Source organism: Cicer arietinum, chromosome 8, assembly GCF_000331145.2.
Source record: "Cicer arietinum cultivar CDC Frontier isolate Library 1 chromosome 8, Cicar.CDCFrontier_v2.0, whole genome shotgun sequence".
Lineage (NCBI taxonomy): Eukaryota > Viridiplantae > Streptophyta > Magnoliopsida > Fabales > Fabaceae > Cicer > Cicer arietinum.
In genome coordinates this window covers 2,011,262-2,038,711 of record NC_021167.2, presented here as the reverse complement: position 1 = coordinate 2,038,711, position 27,450 = coordinate 2,011,262, and the positions used below count along the sequence as shown (strand labels likewise).

Here is a 27,450-nt window from a genome sequence, read left to right as displayed (position 1 = left end):
TTTTGGTAAATCGTGTTGACCCGTGATAGGTGGCACCTCGGTAAATAGTACTTTGGCCTGTGATAGGCGGTACATTTACGATTTACGTTTTTAGTAAATCGTGTTGACCCGTGATAGGTAGCACCTCAGTAATTTAATACTTCGGCCTGTGATAGGCGGTACAGTTATGATTTACGGCCCTTCGATGAGGGTTTTGGTTTGGAATTCCGAGTTCATGCATTTTGGCATATACGCATTGCATTAAGGTGCTTGGCACGCGAGTCGTGTTTGATTCAAGATTATGATTGAGTGTTTGAACTCAAGTCGTCATGGTGATTGTGTTATAATTGCCAAGTGTGGATGTTGTGGAATTGTGTGTAAGTATGATTGATTGCAAAAGCATTTTGAAACTCAAGTTGTCGTAGTGATTGTGCTATAATTGTTAAGTGTGTAAGTTTTGAAATTGTGTGTAAGTGTGATTGATTGCAAAACCTTTTCGAAACTCAAGTCGTCATGGTGATTGTGCTATAACTGCTAAGTGTGATTGATTGGATTTGTGTGTAAGTGTTGATTGATTTCAAAACCCTTTTAAAAGCTGAATTTTGCTGTTTTTCTGCTGTTGTCTGATGTGTATTCGAATACATACATGCTGTTTTTGCCACTGACTTACTGTGCAGTTGAATACAAAAGGCTGCATTCGAATACAGACATGCTGTTTTGCTACTGACTTGCTGTGTAGTCGAATACAGAAGGCTGTATTCAAATACAGACATACTGTTTTTGCTGTTGAATGCTGAAACAACCTTGTATTCGAATACATAGATGCTGTATTCGAATACAACAGTGTTATTTTGTTAAAAACTTCATTTTTCAACCTTGTTTATGAATGTTTGGCATATGGAAACCCTTTTAAGGTGCATGCTAAGTTGAAAGATTATTTTGTGCATTTAAAAACTTAAATATTATGTGTTAATTGTTAATTTCGGTTGGTGACCCTTTACAACTATTGTGGAAATCTGGGCTTTACCCTCAGATGAGAACCAGGACCATCCTACCGGTTAGTACCCTATAGATGGGAAGGTAGTTGGACACACCTGACTGGAGCTGTGTCAGGAGGATCTTGCGGGGCGCGTGAAGATCATTCAGGATGTATAGTTTTTTTGGTAGAATGATCAGATTAGGTTGATGTATAGGGACTAGACGTCTTTCTTTTTGGGTTGTGTTTATTTTAATTTGGAAGACTGTACCTATACTAATATTGTATGTTTGACATTTTATTATGATGGGGTCCATGTACCACTTTTTCAAGTGTAAATACTTTGGATTCATATTTCAAAAACTATTCCGCTGCTTGTAAATTATGTTGACTTATTTGTCGTTGTGTTACGAATTAAATATTTATCCAAAAATATTTTCTTCTCTATTTCTTTGTTTTTATGAATTTGTTTTGAAAAAAAAATACACTCGCGCTGTTAAAAATCGGGGAGTTACATTATCGCCGCTAAGATAAAGAAGAGGATGGTAGCTCTAAATATACAACTCCAAGTGGCCCCTGTCAAATTACTAAAGCATACTAGTTGTAGCCTTTGTGGAGGAGCACATAAAACTGGAGCTTGTGAAGCACTAGAACATGTGAATTTTGTTAGTAATAACAGGAGGCAGAATAATCCCTACTCTAGTACGTACAACCCTGGTTGGAGAAATCATCCAAATTTTTCTTGGAGAGATCGGCAAGGTGGATCTCAAGGTCAACAAGGAGCTCAAACAAACCAATTCCCACCTAGAAAGGTTGCTTGGGACAGTGATATGGAGAAATTAGTGACAAGCACAAGTTCTTTCGTTGAAGAGTCAAAAGTCATCCAGAAAAATCACTCTTCATCCATAAAGAATCTGGAAACTCAAGTGGGTCAACTTGCTCAATAAATGGCACAAAGAACGACTAGAAATTTGCCTAGTGACACGATTCCGAATCCACGAAATAATGTCAATGTTGTGACAACAAGGAGTGGCAAAGTAAGTGAACAAGTACCGCTTAAAGCCAAACAAAGTGTAAGTACTTCAATTTCGACCCACTCAGAGGAAATAGTCACACCGACATCAGTTGAGGAGCATATCACTCTTGAAAAGGAGGAAGAACTTGTGGTACAAAAAAGGGGAATCACTGCCAAAACCAGAAATTCGACTTCCGTTTCCTCAAAGATTAAAAAAGGAAGAAACAGAAAAATAATTCGGTAAGTTCCTTGATGTTTTTAAAAAATTACATATTAACATTCCTTTTGCAGAGGTACTGGAACAGATGCCAACATACGCCAAGTTCATGAAGGAGATTCTGTCGAAGAAAAGAAAAATCAGCGGTGAAACAGTGATGCTTACCAAAGAATGTAATGTTATACTACAGAGAAAACTACCGTCGAAACTCAAGGATCCTAGAAGCTTTTCAATCTCGTGCGCCATTGGAAATAGAACTTTTACAACAAACTGGGCATTGGAAAAGTCAAAGACACACAACTGATGCTACAATTTGCGAATCGCTCAATGAAACACCCCTATGGAGTGGTGGAAGATGTGTTGGTTAAAGTGGATAAGTTCATTTTTCCAGTAGATTTCGTGATACTAGACATGAAGGAAGACAATGACATTCCTTTGATTTTGGGTAGACCGTTCTTAACCTTTAAGGTAAATGAGAAAACAGTTACATTCAATATTTTAAAAGCCATGTAGCATTCAAACAAAAGAGAATGGTGCAAGCAAATTGAGATTTTTAATTCGATAGTCGATGAAGAAGTTGAACATCAAGGACCCATTATGCTATTAGAAAGAGTATTATGCCTACTCCAAGATGTTGTTAAAGAAAGTAAAGATCCAAAGGTGAAAGAGGCTTTAGCCATGTTAGAAGCATCACCATCTTACTCCCCCCGTTTTGTTATACTACAGAGAAAACTACCGTCGAAACTCAAGGATCCTAGAAGCTTTTCAATCTCGTGCGCCATTGGAAATAGAACTTTTACAACAAACTGGGCATTGGAAAAGTCAAAGACACACAACTGATGCTACAATTTGCGAATCGCTCAATGAAACACCCCTATGGAGTGGTGGAAGATGTGTTGGTTAAAGTGGATAAGTTCATTTTTCCAGTAGATTTCGTGATACTAGACATGAAGGAAGACAATGACATTCCTTTGATTTTGGGTAGACCGTTCTTAACCTTTAAGGTAAATGAGAAAACAGTTACATTCAATATTTTAAAAGCCATGTAGCATTCAAACAAAAGAGAATGGTGCAAGCAAATTGAGATTTTTAATTCGATAGTCGATGAAGAAGTTGAACATCAAGGACCCATTATGCTATTAGAAAGAGTATTATGCCTACTCCAAGATGTTGTTAAAGAAAGTAAAGATCCAAAGGTGAAAGAGGCTTTAGCCATGTTAGAAGCATCACCATCTTACTCCCCCCGTTTTCCCACTACATGGGAGAGGTTGAAAATGAATGAAAATGAATATGTAGAGAAAATGAAAGATACGCCATCGACTGAACTCAAGCAATTGCCACCTCATTTGAAATATGCATCTCTTGGTGAGAAGGATGATGTGTTCTTCCTGTCATATATGCCACATTGACAATAGTTGAGACGTCAAGCTAATGACTTTAAAGAAGCGCTTCGTGGGAGGCAATCAGCAGGTAGATGTAACTTTTATTTTTTTTGCAATCTTATTTTTTTATTTGAATTTGTTTCTTTCTAATTGTGTGTAAACGTGCACTATGATGAAGAATTATTAACAACTTGCATTTGGTCTTAAGTTTTCTGTTTGAGATTTTGAAATTCAAACTCTATTTCGTTGCTCATATCATTGCTCAATTCGATAAGTTTCACTAATGCATGCATTATTGATTACTCATTGGTTGTCGAAGTCTTACTTGCCATTAAATAATTTTTGTAGTAGCACATTTGGCATCATTTAGATAGTTCATACTCTTTCTTATTATCCTAGTTGTGAGCTTTTGGGCCTAAACATTTTAATTCTTTGTTGTGTGATTATCCAAACATGTTTTATCTCTTCAGAACTTGCACTAATTCTAACTTGCATTATTTGTAATTTATGCATACACTGAGGCAATTTTGTTTAGTCGTTTGAGCTTTTCTAACTACCTATGAAAATTTTACCATTTGCTAGCCCTTTGAGCCTTGCCCTTTTCTTTCAGTCACTAGCCACATTACAAACCAAAGACCTAACTCTCATTACATCACCTTACTTGGAGTTAGGTAGGAAATTTTTGTCTTGTCTTGGTAAAATTCTAAGTTAGGGGTTGCTCATGGGATAACAACCTTTTAAGTTTGGGGTGGTGATTCTTACAAAAAGAAATTAAAAAGAAAAAAAAAAGAAGAAAGAAGAAAAAAAAAGAAAAAAAAATTCAGTTTGTGTACTTTGGTAAATAATATCTTCTTGGTTCTGTTGTCAATGTTTGAGAATCTCCAAAATAAAAAAATGAAGAAAAATAAAAAAATGGTAGAATAATTTGGAAATGTATGCCGAACTCCAAGTAGTAAAGCCTATTATCCCAAAATGTCATAGTCTTACCTAAGCCCCATTACAACCCGAAAGTCCTCAAAAAGTGTATGTGTTTGTTGCATTGTGATTGATAACTAGAATTTTTTCAAGCCTATGGTAGCGTGATGTGTAAGAACAGATGTACGCCTAAGAGGGGGGGTGAATTAGGTGTTAGGAGATTTTCTGGTTTTTAGAGTTTTAGTGGATTATTTTTGAGTTTAGGATTGATGTATGTAAAAATATAAATGGCAGAAGAAAAAAAAAAATTATCTTGGTTTCCCTTATGACCAAGGGTATATCCAGTCCTCTTGCACACCACAAGAGATTAATCCATTTGTTGTCAGAAAATGTACAATTCCCACCTTGGGATTTTTTGCTACAAACTTCTAACAATACTTCAAGATAGCACACAACTATCTTAGATTAAGCTAATTTAAGAAAGTACTACTTTCTTTTACAAGTGATACAATATGATTTAGAATAAGGATATAAGAGAGGTATAATGATTTCAATCCAATAATACTTCAAGTACTTTGAGAACTTTTCTGAATGATATGAAAGTGAAATGCAAGTACTTTGTAAAAATCATAATTTTGTTCAAAGTTGTTTAAGGTTTGATTCAAAGGATTGTTATTTTTTGATATCAAGTTATGGTGTATTTATACTCCATAAACATCTCTTCAGATTCGTGGCCATTGATCTAAGAGATTTGATGAACAAATACAATGATCTAGAACCATTTCAGATCTAAAAAATGGTATTGTTTCCAGTTGTATTCGAATACAGGATGTATGTATTCGAATACACATCTTTGTAACGTTCAGATTTATTCAAAATTTGTACCTTGTATTCGAATACATCCTTTATGTTTCTGCAGAAAACAGAGATCATTTATCAATCTCCGTTTTTCCAGACATCGGTCTCCGTTCTGTCAACCAACATTCTTCTCTGAGTCATCACTTTCCCTCTCAAACCAAAAAGGGAAATCTTGACATTTAATGCATGTGTCTCTTTACCTGTAAAAGAGAAACTGACACAACACTCCTGCCCCCAAAATTCTCTCCTCTTTCCCAAGATAATTATCGTCCTTCTCACGTTTCTGACAATTCCTTTAACCACTACATTTTCTTTTCCTAAAAAACAGCAAACAAAACCTTTAAACCTCTCATCTTCTTCCTCCAATCCCTCTCACTCAGACTTCTCAACTCCCAAGCCATGACACAGACAAAACAATCTGCAAGAAATAATGTTTATCCCTGTTCACAATCTTCATCATCCCCATTATCTAATTCATTTCAACGCTCACCTTCTCCACCACCACGACCAACTTCACCACACACCTCCTTTGATACTTCATTTTCTGACTATCTTTCATCATCCCCTGAAACTAACCCTAATAATCATCCTATCAATCTCAATCCCCTATCCACTGTTCTTCCACCACTATACACGTGTCCTCCTCCTAATATTGCTCAAGTTCATCCTCATCTAAGAAAACCTATGATACCAAAAAGACGCTCCATGAGAGTTCAATCTGACATTGGAACTTCCAAAGCCAAAACAGAAAAACCCTTTTACTTCATCATCTCCGATTCCGAGACTGATGACTCATCTAAAATTCCTCATCCCACAACCGTTAAAGAAAAAGCACAACCCAAACCCATCACTCCTTCAAAATCTTCATTCTCTTCCGAACCCTCTCAATCAACTCCTCCAAATCAAAAAAGGAGATTGATCGAAGAAATATTTTCATCTCTCCCAAAATCATCTCAACCTTCAACTCAATCCAAAAAGACCATGAAAACTAAAACCACCATGACCATTGCTCAGTTTATAGCCAGAAACAAACTCAAAAAACCCAAAAGAAAGAAAATGCTTGCACCCAAACAAAACCTAAAACTCAATGAAACAACTTCTCCAGAACAGTCTCCATCTCCAAAATGTTCCCCTGTTCCAAATCCATAACGTTCTACAAATCAAGAATGTTCTCTAGTAAGTATCCCCCCATGCTCTCCATAAAAAGAACGTTCTCCACATCAAGAATGTTCTTCTGCTCCTCCAATCTCTCCTTCATAACCTTCTCCAAATCCAGAAACTTCTCCACTCTGTACACCACCCCCATCAACAAAAACCAAACGTTCTCCAACACCAGAACTTTCATCTCCATCCACTTTTGAAACATCTGAACCATCTTCACCTACCCAAAAATCCAAACCAAATACACTACCTCTGGTTTCCCCCAAAAACTCCAAACTTTTCAAAGATAAATGGGTTCAACGCCCAATTGGAATCGGTTGAGTTTTTGTCTTTGAAAAGCTCATTGTTGATGGTAATGTTGTCCAGCATCACACTGATGCTTTTGGCTGAACTTCATTCTTACAAACATCTGAATTACCCTGATGTTGTCTGAGCATTCTACTGCAATGCAAAAACCTTTTCTGATAAATCCCTTATCATATCCACGATTAAGGGAGTTGAGATCCGCCTAACCCCAGACATCTTGGCCTCCATTCTTCAACTACCAGCAGAAGGACCATCTGTGTTTGGCAACCAGTGGTATTCAACTTTGAATCTAAAAGAGACTGAAGTCCTTTATGATTTGTTTCAAGAAGGCTACACCTGCTACCTTTCAACATACCTCAAACCTCTCCCAAAGGTGTTTAACAACATGTGCCATCATACTCTCATTCCCCACTGTGAAAGTCACGAGTATGTCTCTGCCAACGACGCCTTACTCATCTATCATCTCCTCAATTGTAAGCTTCTAAACATTCCTCATGTGATCATCCAACACATGATTTGTGCTGCTACCAAATACTACAAGAAAAATACCATTCCTTATGGAATTGATATTGACTAAAGTCTTTAGGCATTTTGGAGTTCCATTCTCATCTGAAAAATCACTCATCAAAATCTCCAAATTTTCCATTAAGAACCTATCCCATATGCGCAAAACACTATATGCTCAACCCACAACAACAACATCTTCCTTTCGAACATCATTGAAAAGAAAATGGTCTGCACGACGAAGGACTGCCACAATCCCTATTCCCTTCTCACCTTCATCATTTGATCAATCAGGAGATGCAGTTCCATAAACTGCTCCAGAACATTCTCCATCAAACCGAGAACGTTCTCCAGAACATTCTCCACAAAAACTAGAACATTCTCCACAAAAAATTCCACCTACATCAACATTCTCTGTTTTTCCTCAACCATCCACCTTATCCTCCACTGATTTCCTCTCATATTCTCAAATCCTTCACTCACCACCTCATGACTTTGGAACACTACTGCCCAATCCACATAAAAGTGTCATGTCACCACTTTTTGTGTCCCAAAAAAAAAAACAAGTTCATCCATTATTAGTATTAGCCAATTTTTTAACTTTTCAGAAGCTGTTGGCCCGTCTAGTAAACCATCCACACCATCTGGACCTCTCCCGTCCTTGGCTACCTCCTTTGGAACTATTCCCTCCACATAGAGATCTCCATGTCTATCAGCTGTACCAATCACTTTCTTGGGGTAATTCTGCAAAATGAAGCATTTATCAGTAGTAAAGGTAAGGTAACATTTAGCCGAGTCAACCAATTTTGTTACAGATATCAAATTAACATGAAAATCTGGAAGATAGTATACATCATGCAAAGTAATATGTTCAAATATTTGTATAGAACCAGATATATTAGTAGTAGTAGTTTGACCATTAGGTAATTTCATAGTAATAGGCTGAACAATAGCATGAGTAGAAAAATGAACAAAATTATGAGTTATGTGATGAGTAACACCTGTATCCATTACCCAATAGACAACTTGCTTACCTAAAGGAGAGGAAACTGACTTGAGATGATTATTTTGAACAGCAACAGTATTAGTTGAAGGCTGAACCGGTGTTGTAGATGAAGAAACAGCAAGATTATTTTGGAGAAGTTGAAGAATCTGATTATACTGATCTTGAATAATAGTAAGAGATGCGTCGGTGCTCTCTTGGTCAGCTGGAGAGGAATCTTGAGAAACTGAAGCAGTTGCAGTATTGAGGGCTACTCGAGAATGTCTTTGTTGAAAACCGGGTGGATAACCATGTTTTAGAAAACATGTTTCCACTGTGTGGGTTGTTCGACCACAATGAGTACAAATCCGATTAGAATTATGATATGGACCACGACCAAACCCAGAATTATTGCGTCCTTTACCTCGATTATTAGAATTATTGCTGCCCCTTCCTCCTCCGTTATAGTGATTATTTTGAACTTGCATGGCCATAGCTTGATTTTCAGAGGTAGAATCAGAGGATGCTTGAACATTGAGTTGTCGTTCTTGACCAAGAACTAAAGAAAAATTCGATTAGAATTCTGATATGGACCACGACCAAACCCAGAATTATTGCGTCCTTTACCTCGATTATTAGAATTATTGTTGCCCCTTCCTCCTCCATTATAGTGATTATTTTGAATTTGCATGGCCATAGCTTGATTTTCAGGGGCCGAATCAGAGGATGCTTGAACACTGAGTTGTCGTTCTTGACCAAGAACTAAAGAAAAAGTTTTATCCAAAGAAGGGAGGGGCTCAAGAAGCATGATTTGAGAACGAACATTGGAAAATTGTTCATTCAAACCTTTGAGAAATTTTATGACCCGATCTTGATTCTTATATTTTCTAAGGTCAGTAGCTGCCCCACAAGTACATTGAATAGCACAAACGCAATCGCGAATGGGTCGAAATGAATCTATTTGTTCCCATAAAGAGGTTAATTTCGTGAAATAGTTGGTAATGTCGAGGTTACCTTGCTGAAGTCTTGTGAGATCATCTTGGATATCTGAAATTTTGAAAATGTCACCTTGAGAGAATCGATTTTCTAGATTTTTCCAAACTGTGTGTGCGTTATCGATCCAAAGAATTGATTGAGCGATACTCTCGGAAATCGAGCGTTGCAACCAAGAGAGCACCATATTGTTGCAGCGAACCCATGGATCGTGAAGAACATGCGTAGAAGCCGATTGAAGAAAGGTGCCGTCGACAAATTTTAATTTGTTCTTGGAGATTAATGCGACCTTCATTGCGCGTGCCCATGAATTGTAATTCTTGCTGTCCAATAATGGGGTAACGAGAACCAAAGATGGATTCTCATTGGGATGTAGATAATAGGGATTTGAAGGATTTGAGGAAAAATCAGAGAAAGGGTTTTCAGCCATTGAAGAGGAAAAAAATTAAGGGAAAAGGGAAAGACAAGGAGGTAATCAAGACCAGAAAATGCCTGATACCATATTGAATTAAGAGAAGAAGAATTACTTGAATTGAAAAACCTAATTTTGGGAATATGACCCAAGTCTTACATATACCAGTAGAACCAAAACTAACAAAAATAATTCTGTTACTAAGGCTAATCTTATATTTAATAATAATGAACAACACATTTGTAAATTGGCATCACTGTTGCCCTATTACTTGTTATTGAAGGACAACATTGACTAATTGGAGCTATACTTCACCATCATGTAATGCTTGAAGCTATCATCGTGATGGAAAATTGTTACAAGGAGTTTCATGAAATCTTTATGAAGAAAAATATTTAGAATGTAATGGCATATTATTTCCCAAAAAAATTCAACTATATGTAACTAAATAACCATGAGTTTTTCCGATTAGCATCTTTATAATATCATAACTCGACACACATTACTAATTTTATGATGAAGTGAATATTGGATGAACCTTTCAATTTTATATGGATTATTTCAACACTATCTCAATAGCAATTATCTTATTCCCATATTTGATAAGTTCCTTCTCTCGTTTTTAGACTTTTCTTTTATTGTCTCCTCAAAGTGCTTTCATGCTTCTTGTTTTTGTTTGTACGACCATTGCAGTTTCTCATGGTGGCAATGATACTTACCTCGTGGTGGTTGAAGCTTTTTCAATGTCGGTGGTGGGGTGGTTAAATTTGTTTAAATGAGTGTTTGGGTGATCTTCTCTCATATTTTGTCTTTAGTAAAAGATACATTAGTGAGTAGAAGAGTGTGAATATTGCTTATAAACTATTTTTAGTCTCGATTCTTAAATAATGTGATATTACCGGACCTTGCGTGTTTGTTTGTCACATACCAAACCATTTTTCTAATCTCTAACCACATTTTAGAGGTATTGTTCGCTTTAAGGTGTTGCGTATAAGCCTTCACAGTTTTTTCGTAGTAAAAGGCAGCCCAATCATCGTGAATGACTTAGACATTCATTTCACAAAGATGACATCATTGTTATGATTCAAAGCTACACTTCCAAGACATTGTCCATTTTGAGAGTATGTAAACTCTTAAAGATTTGTCTTTCTTAAAAAGTGTGTCAGTTAATAAAAATAGGGGTGAACAACGTACAAGAAGAAAAATAAAATCTACTCTACTTCTTATCATCGCAAAAAAAAAAATGCACCAACAATAATAATATTTTAGTTTTTATACAGATAATGTAAAAAATTTTATATTATTAATCTATCACAATCAATTATTTTTGTAACTCTAAATATGATCAAAGTAAAATATATTCAATTTTTACTAATTTGACAATTGTACTTGATATTGTAAAATATATGTACACTATCTTTACATGTAAATTAAATCCAAAATGTAAATGAAAAAAAAAAAAAAACTTGAAATCGCACCATCGAGTGAGGCGGAGCAATTGAACCAAAGAAAAAGGAAACGAAGAAACTTTAGTACGCGGATTCTAACTGGATTGACTTATCGTAAAAAAAATAAATAAATAAATAAATAAATAAATAAAGAATTCCTAGTTCTAACCTATTGGATTTTCCTAATTTGCCCGCTTAATTTGTAAAAACATATCCCTTTAATATTTCTGGTTGTCGAGAACGTGGTGGCTGCTTCTATGGACATGGCATCTTCTTCCTCTACAGACGAAGGTCAAGATCAACATCAACATCACGATCTTCAACATCAACTTCAACAACAACAACAACTTTCCCCAGTCAAAGACTTCCTTCACAAAACCAAAACGATTCAGTTTCTCGGACGCACCACTCCGATCGTCCTTCAAAACGACAATGGACCCTGCCCTCTTCTCGCTATCTGTTAGTGCATTTCACATCTTAGGGTTTCACCCATACATCTCTCTTTCTATTCATTTCATTTCAATTCAATTCAATTCCTCGCATGTCTATCCATTTTTCATTTATTATTCGATTTACAATCTAACTCAATACGGCTAGGTTAGGGATATATCCGATATTATTATGTTTTTCAATTTCTCACGAGTTACTCATCATTGATTACATACAACATCATTTCGTATTCTTTTTCAATTTTCAATTAACTCACCAACACGTGTATCATAAGTTTAATATTTCTCAATTCATTCATTGCTACCTTTACCTCTAATTGAATTGAATCTACTACTGGATTGCCACACATTAGTCGCTGCATTGGCACTTGTTACTTTTGTTTTTATATATCTATCTTTGAAAATGTGCAACAACTTCTGTCTTACATATTGCAGTATTTTTTTCGTAAATTTTCGTCAGCATCAAGGAAATGATGTTAATTGATCCTGTAAATCTCATGCTGTACTCTATTTTCCATTATTTTATTACTAAAAATGCAAATTCTGCAACATATACTTTGTTCCTAGTTATTCAGAGTTTGAATATTTGTTTGATGCGTGATTTCAAAACTTATTTCTCTGTCCCTGCATTTTGAACTTATTAATTGACACTTGATGCATATTATCTAATATCTATATAATACCAATCATCCGTCAATAAGCATTTTGGGGATATTGCCAAAACTCCTAATAATACTACGAAAGAAATTGACTAGAAGAATGCAAAACATAAACTCCATGTAACCTTTAATGATTAGTGTTGTCTTGTCATTCTCCTTTTCATATCTAATCAGATATGTCTCATCTGATCAATTTACTAATGCAGAAATATGTTATCTTCATGTCACCCTTGCAGGAATCCTTTTATATGTTTTCTTCCGGTCAATAATCTCTTCAGTTCCTATTTTGCTTTATATGTTTTTCCAAATTCTTGTACTAGCTAGATTGTAGGATTGGTAACAAGTCGATACTCTCAAGTTTTGCACTTTGGAGAGATATTTGTAATGGTTGTTTGATTTTTCTTGTTTTTTTCACACCACACTGTATATATTGCATTGCTGCAGGTAATGTGCTTCTGCTACGAAACCAGTTAAGTTTGAGCCCTGATATTGCTGAAATCTCACAAGAGAAGCTGCTTTCATTGGTTGCTGAGCGATTGATTGATTCAAATAGTAATGTGAATGTAAGAATTGGGTTTGTTACCATTGGTGCCATCAGTATTTCGTTCGCTATGTAAGTTTGTATGACATTTTTTTATTGTCTTACAGAACAAAGATGCTGGTTATGTTGAAAATCAACAACAGAACATTGCTGATGCAATTGATTTGCTCCCTAGACTTGCAACTGGAATTGATGTAAATTTAAAATTTCTGAGGTCAGTGTAATCCATCATCAATTTTTTTGAAAGCTATATGCATCCATCATCAATTTTGAAGTTCTGACCAAAGTTACATATTAATTGCAGAATAAATGATTTTGAATTCACTCCAGAGTGTGCCATATTTGATTTGCTGGACATCCCTTTGTATCATGGCTGGATAGTTGATCCACAGGTATTTTGTCTCCCGTCAGTCCTTATTAATTAGTTCTATCATCTATGTTGTCATATGAATTAGACAAATTTTAGAAGATTGCTTCCTTGCCAATTGTCAGACATGTTCTAATGTGCCCTAAAAGGCTAAAAGTCCTGTATGTTAAATTTGATGTAACATATTTTTGCTCATCAATGTTAGTCTAAGGACATTCCTTTGTTTTCAGTAAATTCCAGAATTTTTATTAAAAAAAGAAAATAGTAAATTCCAGAATTTTGGCTTGGTAATCTCTTAGTCATCTGCTAAGCGATAACCCCAGCCCTTTTTTATTCATTTTTTTCACACTGCTGTACTGCATCTATTTTGATATTGCTCGGCAGGATTTTATTTCAGAATGGTTTATTAACTAGTTTTTAGGTTTCATCATTCTTTTGTATTAAAGGATTTATGTAGCAGCCTGCGAACAGGTCTAGTTCCTTGAAAATTAAAAATGCTATTGCTGTGTGAGTGGCCTCTTTGTGCGATATCCTAATTTAACCTGGCCTCCATCTATGTTGATTCTAGTGATTTCTTTTTGATCAATAGCTGTGTCTCATTGTTTGTTGTAAATCTTAAACGACCGAGTGATCTTTTTGAATAATCATCAAAATGTTGTCTGTTTTTTTTTTAATTGTGTGCTTTTTAAAAAAATTTTTACAATGTTTACCAGGATCATGACACTGCAACTGCAATTGGATCGAAGTCCTATAATGCTCTCATGGGAGAGCTTGTTTCTCTTGAAACAAGGAACATTGAAATCCAACCTAAAAATAATCTCGAAGAAGATTGTGTTGATTTTGTGGCTGCAACAACTGCTGCTCTTGGAGTTCCTTCTCCTAGTCTTTCTAAAGCCAGGTCTTTTGATGATTCTCCACATTCTATTTCTACTACCACACCAAGAAAAGGTGATCTTGAAGAAGAAGAACAGTTGTTGAGAGTCTTGCAGTTGTCTGAGGTTGATTCTAAAGCTTCAATGAGCGATCCTGTTGTGGGTCTTTCAATTGGTACTGAAGGAGAAGTCTCTTTTGGTATGGATGAAAATATATGTAACCAACAGGCTATAACCATGGATTCTGGGGATAACTTAGGAAAGAACACCGGTAAAGAATGCAATGACTTTCATGAATCAGAAACCTCCATACCCCATGACTGCACTACTTCTAGCAAAGACAATAATGAACATATATCTTCTACATCTACACTGGGGGAAGCAGCTAATTCGTCCTTTAAGGATGATGCGGTTGGTGGCTTCCATCATTCAGCTTATATGGGACCTGAAGAATCTGTTGAACGGAATGATGGAGTTGAGAAGTATAACCTTGATGCATTGGTTCAGAATGAGAGTGCAACCATCCTTTCTCCTGAAAAATACTCTGTTTCCTTTTTTGAGAGCTGTGCAGATGGTTCTAGGGAGGATGCTAAAGTTCACAATCAATCCTCTCCAACAACTATAGATCATGAAGCTTTAGATGAATCTCAAGGACCTGATGAAACAGGAATATCATGCTTATCTGGAAGCCATATGAATTCAGATTCTTCTAGTACCATATTTCATCAAACTGATGCTTGTGGAGCATTCCCTTCAACTGTTGATGAGAGTGAGCCCATATATGAAGGAGAGGAATGTGTATTGGATACAAGACCCCGAAATTTTGAGGACCGTGAACCTGTTTATGAAGGTGAGGCGGTGCTTCAAGAACAGGCTGACAAAGGCACCTTTGATCAAAGAGCTAAGGAAGAAATTACTCCAGAACAAGGTCAGTGGTGCTATATCTTTGAGTAAATGAATTCATTCTGATTGGAAAATAACTTTCTGACAAGCAGTATTTTTATCTTTAATAGAAGATATCTTTGTTTTTTATTGGTCTTAGGGGAATTGGTCAAGAGTTTTTTGAGGAATAATGCCAGCCAGTTGACATTTTATGGGTATGTTGACTTTGTCTTGTTGGTCTAAATTTCTTGAATAAATTTCCTGATGTATATAATTTTCTTCACTGGCTGAAGAATTTCATTTTAAATATTATAAACCATAAATGTTTTTGTAGGCTTTTCTGTTTACAAGATGGTCTTAAAGAGCGTGAGTTATGTGTTTTTTTCCGAAACAATCATTTCAGCACCATGTTTAAGGTGAGTGCAAGGCTTGAAAAGGCTCATTTCTTTGGTCATTTGGATTAATGAAAATGATATCAACTACTCCCAATAGCAGTTTTTTATCATTGAGAAAATATTATTGGCTCTCTGTCTTGCATAGTATTTATTTTTAATCCTAAATTTTTTCTCTTTTATTCACAGATTGAGGGTGAGCTCTATCTTCTAGCTACAGATCAAGGCTACATAAATCAGCCTGATCTGGTTTGGGAAAAATTGAATGAGGTAAAACATGATCTAGAATTTTTCACTCATGTTTTCTTAAAGAGTTTAATTACTATGCATTGAGAGTGTAAAAAGTTTTACAGTGTCAGCACATCACAACCATTCATAGTTGTGACTTTTGATGTAGTTACGATAAATGTCAAAGATTTCTAATAATCCGACGGCTGAGATTGGCTGATAGTGTAAAAGACCTTCACACTGTTAGTGTATACAAATTAAATCCTTTCTTAAAATGTTATTATTTCGTCTCTTATCTTTCGATGTTGAATCTGCCGGGAGTTTATTATAAAGATGTTGATATTCTCAGTTATTTGTTCTGAGAATTAAAATTTTGCGTGTTTGGTGATTTGAGCTTTTTGGATAGCTCTTACAGGTGGTTTTGAGGCTTTCTTGAATTTTAAGTAAATTCTGAGAATGAATCTTTATGCAGTTTTTTTATTTTTTTATTTTTTTTTATGTTTATGTATTTCACTGTAATGATCAGCATGCTCTTCCTACCTAGTTCCCCCTTAGGCCCTATCCAAGTCTGGGTGTCTAAATAAAACATCTTGCTTTTGTGTAATATTAAAAGAGTTCAATGGGTATGCACTGTCAGTGCAAACAGTTTTACACTGACAACCAATACAAACCGTTGATAAGTTGGTTATTTTATGATGGTGGTTACAATTATATGGTGAGATGCTAATACCTATGGTTCCTATTAACTGTCAGTCTGTCACTATAAAATCAGTTTACGCTGACAATGCATGATCCTTTTTCTCATACTAAAATTGAAGACAGTTTTTGATGAACTGATTTTTCAGGTCAATGGCGATACGTTGTTTATGACTGGTAATTTCAAGGAATTCAAGGTAGAAAGCCAAGAAAGTAACACCTGGGATGAGAACAATGTTATGACCAGCACTGCTGTACGTATTTTTCCCCCTAAAAAAAGTAAATATCTTATCTTGAAAACAATTTTTTCATTGATATAATATAAAGAGAACTTGACATGTTTCAGGACTATCTTGCCAGCATAGATAGTGCAACACAGGCAGGCCTAGATATCAGGTTGAGTTTCTGAACTTGTTGATATTAGTGCATACACACACACACAGAAATTTATGAATGCCCCCTTTCCAAAAGAATATTATCCAGTAGATAAGCATCCTTAATGACATCAGTGCGTGTATAGATTAGCTAATTTTGGGGTCAAAACCTTTTTTTAAAAGCGTCCTGAGAGAGCTTTCAGGAAAAAATATTGCCATAAAAAAGAAGTCTAAACACGAAACTTGTAAACTATTGTTGTTGACTTTAAATTCAGTTACGGTTTTAACTATTCGAAACGGTTTAGCAACAATGAATCTTCTTTATTATTGGGACAGCTCTGATATGGAATTAGCAATAGCCTTGCAACAACAAGAGTTTGAGCAGCAGCCACCACGTCAGAGCCCACAGAAACCATCTATTAGTGGTAGCTCCAGACTGGTTACAGGTCCCCAGGTAAAAAGTTTTCCAACTTTTACTGCACCTAGTTTATAGTTTTGTTTGTCAACTGATAATTATCTTCCGTTATATGCATTTCCGTTATCTGTTGGTTTCTCATGAGAACCATTGAATGGGATCGTTTTGAAAGTTAGTGGGATCTTTATGATTGGATAGTAGATACCAGATCGTATCATATACAAAAAGCATTGGTTTTGGCTACTCTACTACCTCTGGGTATATTTGAATGTTGAAACTTTTTTAAATTACTTGGTAAAATGCTATTTGCAGGTGGTAAGAAGCAGTGGAAGGAATCCATCTTCATCTCCCAGGGCTGATGGGAAATCCAAAGAAAAATGTATAGTGATGTGAGTTTTACAAGCAGTTGTTAGAAGCTTGCTTTATAATTTCTGGCCTTAACTATTGTATCCCATTACAGCAACATTATTATTCTTCATGTTATGTATGTGATATTAGGTTAAGTTTTATTTGTAAATATTGGAAGTATATAGTGTACCACAGTGCCAGGTCCTTCTTGTGACCACAAACCCTCAACTTCCCTCACGCTTCATATTTGTCTGAACTAACCATCCCAACCAACATTTCTCTGAGCTTCGCCCCGCCCCGCCCCGTTTTGTGGTGATTGGTTGTGCAGCTTTTAGTAGAGTAAAATCCCAGCTTACACAATTTTACTATGCCATCTACCAATGTCCTTGCTAATATTGATGTAAAAAGCCAGAGTAATGTATGGATATTGTTGTTAAATTGCTAATTAGACTTTGACCGAAGGGGAAGGAAGTGCATGATACTAAAAGGATTTGAAATTTTTGGAAGGGATACCATTTTACTCCCATACCTCTTTATATTTGCCTGTAATAACATAGGAAATATTACAATAGTTTAACTTTCGAATTATAGTTGGAAAATGTTTCATCGCAGCATAGCAACAAATGTGTACTTTTTCTTTAAATTATTTTTTGACGAGATAACTTTAACTTTTTAATATTATCAATTTGTTCAGCTCTATTTAATTTGAAGTAAACTTAATTTTTCTTATTTTGTATCTAACAGACACTACTACACGGATGGTTAAATTTTTTTTTCCTCCCATTTACTCGTGATTTCTTTAATATTTTTTATTACTTTTCATTTAATAATTTAATAAATGATGAATAATGTACGCCAACAGCTTCATGCCAATGTGGCAATGTCTTACCTAAGATTAGGACCCAAGTAGGATTCTTAGAGTCTCTCATTTGAGGACAATTTAATGTGTATAAAAATGAGATGTTTTGTTTTTTTAAAAGGTTTGTTCAAATAAAACTGAATTTTAAGTAACTACACATTAACAGACGAACTCACTTAACTATAGTTGGAGATACTCTAAGAGTTTAAAAGGTAATCTAAAAATAAAAATAAGAAGAAAAAAATATTTTTACTTAATGTCACTCAAATGATATTTACACACATTTTGTAAAAAAGAAACATCGTGATCTATGAAAATGGAGAGTTATGATTGCATATATTAAATCCATAAAAAATAATTGAAAGTTAACTGGTTTCATTGTTATTTTAATATCTTCTTATCATATGAAAATAATTTATATACTTTTTTATGATTGTGCTTGGTTAGAGATTTTTTTTTTGTTTTTTTTTATCTTTTCATAGTATTTAATTTATTGTCCTATTTTCACACATTTGTTCATTCGTTTTGTATTAAATAGTGTACAGTTTTTTATTTCAATATATGTCATATTTCGTCAATATTAGTTTTTCTTTGTTTTGTCACATAAAATTTTCTTCTAATGCAATAATATTGAACAATTTGATGCTGAAATTAAAATTTTACAATTTTTAAAAACAAAATTTTATAATCTTATACAGAATTGTTGAAGGAAATGAGCTTTTTTTAGGGGAGGTGGAAATAAGTTTATAATTATAGAGTGAATTATATCCTTATTTAACCTACTTGTCCACCTTTCTTCACACAAAAACTATTTGTCCACCTACGTTAGTATAGTAAATATTGTGTTATAAATAATAAATCTATCCAATAGTATGAATTTTTCCTGGAGGCCTTTACAATAACTTTGTACAATAAGATAAGAAATCAGAAAGAAAAAAAAAATCTATAATGGGTAGGATAAAAATCTGTATAATGGATATAGATATTGGGACGGATAATTACCTACAAAATTAAGCGGATATGGGTGTAGGTACGGGTACTATAGTATCTACCCCGCTCTGCATCCGCATTTATATAAATATATTATTTATTTATTTAGTGTTTAGTTTAATTAAATGTTTTCTTTTATATTTTAACATCTATTAATATCATTGAACCACTACAATATTTATAATCTAAAGATAAACGTTTGTAAATTTTTTAAAAATTGGATTATGATGAATAGGTAAATAATTGTGATTTTATAACTAAGAGTTAGTCTTATTATAATTATACTTACAACTTTCTATCAATTGCTTTTACAGATCTCGAATAATATTATCGTAGAACTTGCAACTTCATAAAGTATTATTATGTATATTTGAATGCGTATTGTAACTGTTCATTTGAAATATTTTGAGTTAGAAAATATTTTTGTTTATAATATTTTATGATTGAATTTTAGATATTTAAATAATTTTTAAATTTAATCACAATAATATCATTTATTTATCGATCTATTTTAGTTAAAGAGTGTATAATGGGTATGAATATAGGCACCTAAATACCATAGTAAGAATACAAATATTAAAGTTGATACCTAAAAGAGTACAGATACGAGTATGGATATTTTTTTAAATCAGAGATATAAAGATGAATACTATAATACTCTAACTAAACCTTACTCATTGTCATCCTTAATAATGGGGCACAACTTGTGAATATTTGTCAATAAATAAACTTTTAAATATTTGAGGTTATTTATATGTTAAATATGTAAAAGTGGTTATTTATATGTCTAATGTCTTTATGTTTTAAGTCCCAACGTTCCGATAAACATTAAATATATAAAAATAATTATTTATATACTTAATATTTTATTTTTTAAGTAAAGATGTTGTGTGAAATATTTTTATGGATTACGCAGCATTTGACCCATTATATATTTTAAAGAAAATTATATCAACAATTACTCTTTAGCAAAGAAACCAGAAAACAATGAGAAGGGGCGGTTGTTTGTTTGCCACTTTACTGTAGACTGTGGTCTGGTGAAATGAAAGTGACAGATGATTCAATATTTAGTTTCATTTGTTGCATCTTTTTTCCTTAGCACATTATTTGTTGTATTTATTTAAGGTGAGACTTAATAAATGTGAGAGTAGTGGGACCACTTTTAATTTTTTATTTTGTATATCGTGATAGCGTATCCACAAAATAGAAATGAATGGTGATAGAAGAGGACATGACTATAGTTGTGAATCTGTGATGGTGACCAAGGTATCAACCACCACCACTTTTTTGTGTTCTTAGCTCATTTTCCTATTCCACCATGCACCTTACACGCTGCGGTTTGGTTTATTCCCAATTTTCCATATACAAACAAACACTCAATAAATGTTATTGTTCAAACTAAATATTAATAGTAGTTATTTGGCCTTAAATATAATTTTTTTATATTATTATTGTGATTAAAATATGAATAAATTTTAATTATCTTTATTCTTTTTAATTATACTATTTTTTAAAACAGAAATATATTTTAATTAGTTTAGAATTGAAAAAATTCCAAGAGTATAATGATTATTTATTTCTATATTTAAGAGTAGAGAGAATATATAAATAATATATATATATATTTATTGGTACAACAAAATATGTATATTTTATTTGATGTAATATGTTAAAATCATAATTCACCATATATAGATTGGCCACATGTAGCAGTGGCCTACCCTAAAAACCACATTGGGTTGGCCCTAATTGACAACATCTTTTTATATCGATCATTTATGAATTTATAAGATTAATGACATCTTTGTCTCATTGATATTAGACTTCTTTCTATTCTTTTTGGCTAGCTTTTTTTTTTTTTGTTAGAAGGGAGAAGTATTACAGTGATTACTGACATCCCATTTCTAAAGGCAACCCTTTATTTTTATTTATTTATTTTTTTTTAAAGTTATGGATACAAGTTGGGTTTAATTTTTATATACAATAAATGTAAAAATCAATTACAATTGATTAATTATATGTATAATTTTTAATGATTCAGTATATATAATTATAATTGATTGAGAGATGAAATATATGAATTAAATCCATATCAAGTAGCTAAATAATACTATATATTTTAAAATAAATGTCGTTTAATTTTTTTAATATAAATTTATAAAAATAATAATTAAATAAATAAGTGTAATAATTTTATAAAATTATATCCATTGATTATTGGCTATTAAAAACAATTGATATAAATGAATAATTATATATAATAATTTAAAAGTGATGTATATAATATTAGTTTAAAAAATATTAAACATTAAGTATTTTTCGTAAAAACTTCTTTATTAAACTTCTTTATTTTTTTTTTCTTCGTTTTATCTATTTAACAAATCATTATATCATTGGAGTTAACAAGTATATTTGAATCAATTGTAAGGTACTTTGCAAATGAGGTATGAATGCAACTTTCTTCCACTATCTCTGCCCGTTTTTTTTTCTCTCACAATATATGTACTTATTTTCACTGTTGGTCAATTAAAAATGCCCTGGTCATTTTATCTTTTCACTGTTCTTCTAACCAATTTTAAATATATGTGCTGCTGATGCATATACTACTGATATAGTAACAAATGTTGCCATAATTAAAATTAATTCAAACAAATATGATATATGGGTTGCTATTAAACAAATATAATACCTTTCAATTTTTTGAAAATTAAACGTACATGATATAGTTATATTGGTACTGTCAGAAGTTATTTTTTCAGAATTTTTGGATCAAATGGTTCCTTGTTTTCAACGCAACACGTATTCTTCAAACAAAAGTAATAAAAAGTAGCATTAAGAGAATATTCATTTAACATTTTATATTATATGTGATTATATAGCTTTTCCTTTATGAGGATTCAACCACCAGTGTTATCAGCACCCACAACAACCAAAGCCGCCGCTACATCTTCTCTTCTAAACCACTTCCCAAATAGTCATATTATTAATTTTTTCTTTGAGAAAGTTATAATCTACCTTTTATAAAAAAAATAATTGTATATTTATTAGATGCTTTAGCCTAGAAACACCAACTTAATTAATTTTTGTTTATAATTTAAAACATAAGAAAATTTATTTTATTAATCTGTAACATCAATATATATTCAACACTAACATCGGTGCTCTTTCTTAAACTAACTGTGATTAATGACATATATTTATAAATATGAGAGAAAATGAATTAATAAAATAAATATATTTAATTTAAATTTTAGATTAAATATTACTAATTTTTGTAGATATTTTCATCTCATAGTTGGTAGGGACTGGCGAGTGACATGTTATTTTCAGGTTAACAATCGGGTGCCTCGCAATGCATATACATGCATTTTCTCTTTTTTCTTGGATTTAACCACCTTATAAATACTATAGTGTAACGAAATTAATTTACACATCTTTGAAATAAAACTAAAGGAGAAAAATATATAATTAACCACCACTAAAGATAGAAAAATTGACAGCTCAACCCTTAGCCGAATATATGGACGAATAACAACATTAAACTTAAATGAAGGTTGGTGAAAGAGGATATATATATATAGTTTATCTTTATCTTCTTTTGATTCCATTTGGTTGAGATTTTTTCCCCGTATATATACTTTAGTTTGGTTGGACCTACTTGTTGGAATTGGAAGCACACGTCATCGCGTATTGCAAAACATTTTAATTAATTAAAAACATTAAATTCTAGTAGCTAAAATTGTATAGTTTTAATTTCTTTTTGGTACAACTAACGATGGTTGAATTTAGTGGTCATCAAGTTTGTTCTTACCCACTTATTAGTTGAATTCATATATCGGTATGAGTTGGTTTCTTTATGATTTTTTTTAAATGATTTTTTTAATATTTTATTTTTTTATAACATTTAAAAAAAGAATTTTAAATATAAAACTTCAAATAAAAAATTGATTTAAATAGTTTATCTTAAAATATTATTTTAAATATTTCATCTATTTACTATAATTTATTTTGAATAGTAAAATTTCAAAAAAAAATTAAAATAAAAAATTATTTTAAAAAATTCTTCATAAAAATCATTTTTAAAAGATACTTTTTAAAAAAGAATTGATTTATCATGTTAAAATATTTAATGATAAATATATGAATTATTAAAATTACTTTTTTTAATCGATAACAAACAAATTTAAAACAACTTATATTATTTTTAAATAAGTTCTCATATAAATAATTTTTAAAAATATAAAACAAAATCTTAAATAAACTGGTATCATCCATAATTGTGATTGATACTAAATGTGTTTGATCATAAAGTGGAAAAATTTGATTTTAATAGAATTAATTTTATAAAATTAATTTTAGTTAATTTATATTTGGATAGTTTATAAGAAAAATATATTTATGAATTCATTTGTTTAGATCAAAATTGCTTTGGAGTATGCAATTACCAATACCTACCACATTACATTACAATAAACTACAAATGGGAGCTTCGATATAGAATTGATTCTAGAATTATTTTTATTTATTTTATCTATTTGAATTTTAAGAAAATAAGATTGTACTAATTTGAAATTCAGTAGAGATAGTTAAAAACATTTTTAAATAAGATTTACACTTGATATAAATAAAATTTAATTAATTTTTTTATTATAATTTAAATTCAAATTCTCATAAATAATTTATTGTTAACTGACGTTAAAATCAATTTTTGATGTAAGAAGTCAAACAATAAATTTTTTTTTTATTTGAAAGAAGTCAAACAACTATGTTGATGAAACATCCAAGTGCGATTTATAAACTACGAAATTTGTCTTAATTAAATAGTAGTATTTTTTTTAATTAAAAAATCTTATATAGCATTAGCATGCCTAAATATTGAAAATGTTTGATCCAATAAATAAACACCCTTATCTGTTAGGAGTGCTCAACTAAAGGGTGAAGGGACGAATCAGAGGAGTTATATATGTTTGTCCTTCCCTGACTCAAATGATAGTTATTACTTTTCATTCATATTTTTTCTTCAAGTTCATTACATTTAACATTAAATTTGCCTAATGTCCATTAATTAACTTTCTTCTTAGTTACTCAAAAAAACTTTATTTTCATTATATTTGTGGTGAGGCGGAACCAATCTAACCGTTGGGGCGGTCTTAAAATATTCATTTATCTAATTCATGTGATTAAGAATTTTGTGAAACTCTAAGGAGGATCAAATATACATTTCTGAAGTACAATTTAATATTTTCTCTGTTTTTATGTTTTGAATAGTGAGTTGATTCATATTGACTCGAGACAAGTTAAATTTTAAAGAGATCAATTAGTTTTTTTTTAATTCAAATTAACATCAATTAAGTAATTGTTTTAACGTCAAAAACTAAAAAAATTAAAAAGTAGTTAATTTATACTTTTGATGAATATGGTCGAATTCGTTATTATTTCTAGTTTTTTAATTATTATTTTCTCAAAAAGATAATAAAATAAAAATATCATACTAATAATAAAAAATAATTTTATATTGTCATCTTATCGTAACTTACCACGACATTCGATATTTAGATAACTGTCATAAATTTAAAAATTATACAATACAATATGACACAACGAATAATTAATATTAGACGACAATATAAATTTACTTTACACGGTTAATACACTAAATTTCCCCTCAAAATATAATTAGATGATATTTTATTTACGGTAATTGGTTGTTCTTAATCATTGCCATTTTATTATTTTATTGCTATTAAAATAATTATTAGTTTATAAAAAATATAATAAAATCGCTGCCAATCCCTCTATTCATATGACTTCAAAACATGTATGATGCAACTTACCTATAATTTTAATATATAATATTTGTAGTAAGATATCAAAAGACTGGAGTGGAGAAAGGCCATGACCCCATAGACAATAACATCAGTTCGCTCCTGTATTTGTGCCAAATTGGTTACTCATGTTTTTAAAGTAATTAAGTCAATTTTTTACTAAACATGGTATTTATTATTTAAATGAGTAGAATGCATCGATCTAAAACACTATATATTCAAAAACGCTAAAATTGAAAAGGAAAAATATGTGAATAAACTCACACTATTACAAATATGATAAAAATTAAAATGTTCGAAATACATAAGACTTCAGATTATTTAATATTAATAACACTAAAATTATTGATTAAATTTGTATTAAATCAAAACTCATATGTAAATCTCAAACAAATTACTTCAAAAAGAAATTACTAAATCAACTTATTTGAGCTACTTATAATGCAAAAAGAAAAAGAAAGTATCAAAGTTGGTTATAAAGGGAAGGTAATCTATTTAGGGACAAAGAGAGGGTAGTCTATTTAAGGACAATATGATCTTCTCTTCTGTTTTAGTTTAAAAGGTAGGTCATATTATTCTTGGAATAATAGAATAACCATGCTCAAAATCAGAGTTGGTTAGTGCAAAATGAAAGTACCAAATTTGGTGCAAAAAGAAAGTACTAAACTTCAAGAACTAAACTACTGTTATAAACAAGCTATTTCGAAAAGAAAGTACTAACCAACCTTAGTTGAGCTACTATTAGTGCAAAAATAAAGTACTACAGGAATTTCAATAAGCAAGCTACAATAAACAAAGTACTAAACATATCAACAAAGAAAATTAAAAATGGTTACCTGCTAAAGTAAAAAAAAAAGAAGATATTTTTTAATTAGACATCAATCCGTCCCCATCAACATCATAATTAAATTAGACGTGTCAATTTTGATGGTCTGAGTTTAAATATTCAGCTCAATTATGCCTAATATGGTGAGTTAAATAGTCTTGACCAATGGATTCTAAATTTGGTCTATTTAATCACCCTTAATTAGATCATCAAAATGTGACCCTATTTGACTCTATTTTCTTGTAGAACAATATTGAACATAACTCTAAACATAAAAACTTAACTCTAATAGTTTGAGTTGGGTTGAGCTCCTGTGATCTAATTGGATTACTTTATTTGAAACTTTTTAAAAGAGTTTATGGAAAAAACTTATGACATATTTATAAACTACACATTGAACTTATTTTTATAGCTTTTTAGTATAGTCTATAAAAATAATGTATAACTTATACATAAAAGTAATTTAACTATTTCATCTTTTAATATAGAAATAGTTTATAGAGAAACACTTATATGATAAGTATTTATACTATGAACACTTAATTACTCCCTTCGTCCTACAATAAATATTATTTTAATAAATAAAAAAATTGTCTTAAAAATATTATTTACAATTTTTAATACAACTTTAATAATTTTTTTTATACTATCATTAAATAATTATTATATACACAACTTCTTAAACATTGTTATACTTTGTATTGAAAATAGTAAAAAAAACATCAATAACCAAGATAAATAATTTGATAAAATATCTTCTCTTATTCTTCTAATTATAATATTTTTAATATGTATAAAAATCTTAAACAGTACTTATTGTGAAACAGAAGGAGAAGGAGTAATTAAGTTATTAATTCAAACTAAAGACGACAAAAATCGTATATGCTTGTATCCATATAGAAAATCCACGATAGGCACGAAACGAGCAATTTAAGGAGTACCTACAAATAAAATAGATTTATATTTTAATCATCCCTCAATTAATAGACACATATGACATAGGTGAATGGAATAGTGTCTATATATGTTGATATTTATATCCGTTAGTATACTAATTAAGTTCTTTATTATTAAATAAAAAAATATCAGCAAAAAAATAAAAACTTCTCAACTATTTAATTGTTGTGGAAACTATTATTATGTTGTAAAAGATGAAGAAAAAAAAAACTATGTTGCAACACATTATTTTGATGACTTAATGTATTTCTACTTTTGAGATTTTGTGATACATTTAATTTATTTGTTAATGTATTAATACCTTTATGTGTTAATTAGTATTATTTGTATTGTCGAAAATGATGATTTCTTTTACATAATTGCAAAATATTAAAACTCTCAAGTGAGATATATTTAACAAAAAGATTATCAGAAAATTTAATATATTAATCTTAATTTTTAATTAAATATATCAATTTTTCATATATATTTTTGTTTATATTTTATTTCAAAAAATATATTATTTTTGTGAAAAATAATTTGTATTTCTTTTTTATTTTGAATATACGTGGATGTATCAAAACCGGTTAATTACCCATTTTGCAGATAGTGACAAGACACAAAAGTCGTTTGTATCCAACAT

The 27,450-nt window shown here is 31.5% G+C and overlaps 2 protein-coding genes across 2 annotated transcripts; one reads left to right on the top strand and one right to left on the bottom strand.

The window, feature by feature from the left end:
• Positions 1-8,854: 8,854 nt before the first annotated feature.
• LOC101494650 (uncharacterized) lies at positions 8,855-9,718 on the bottom strand. Its single transcript, XM_004512136.1, has one exon. It carries the CDS (start codon positions 9,716-9,718, stop codon positions 8,855-8,857), a length of 864 nt encoding a protein of 287 aa, XP_004512193.1.
• Positions 9,719-11,311: 1,593 nt separating this feature from the next.
• On the top strand, positions 11,312-17,599 carry LOC101509044 (uncharacterized). Its single transcript, XM_004511560.4, has 12 exons — positions 11,312-11,607; positions 12,701-12,819; positions 12,905-13,011; positions 13,102-13,189; positions 13,878-14,964; positions 15,079-15,133; positions 15,253-15,334; positions 15,500-15,580; positions 16,384-16,488; positions 16,581-16,630; positions 16,945-17,062; positions 17,336-17,599. Exons 1-12 carry the CDS (start codon positions 11,406-11,408, stop codon positions 17,414-17,416), a joined length of 2,175 nt encoding a protein of 724 aa, XP_004511617.1. The 5' UTR covers positions 11,312-11,405; the 3' UTR covers positions 17,417-17,599.
• Positions 17,600-27,450: the final 9,851 nt, after the last annotated feature.

Coding starts and splice junctions, on each gene's coding strand:
- LOC101494650 (XM_004512136.1), bottom strand. CDS start 9,718: ATGGCTGAAAACCCTTTCTCTGATTTTTCCTCAAATCCTTCAAATCCC.
- LOC101509044 (XM_004511560.4), top strand. CDS start 11,406: ATGGACATGGCATCTTCTTCCTCTACAGACGAAGGTCAAGATCAACAT. Junction 14,965..15,078: donor AGAAATTACTCCAGAACAAG/GTCAGTGGTGCT, acceptor TATTGGTCTTAG/GGGAATTGGTCAAGAGTTTT. Junction 15,134..15,252: donor AGCCAGTTGACATTTTATGG/GTATGTTGACTT, acceptor ATGTTTTTGTAG/GCTTTTCTGTTTACAAGATG.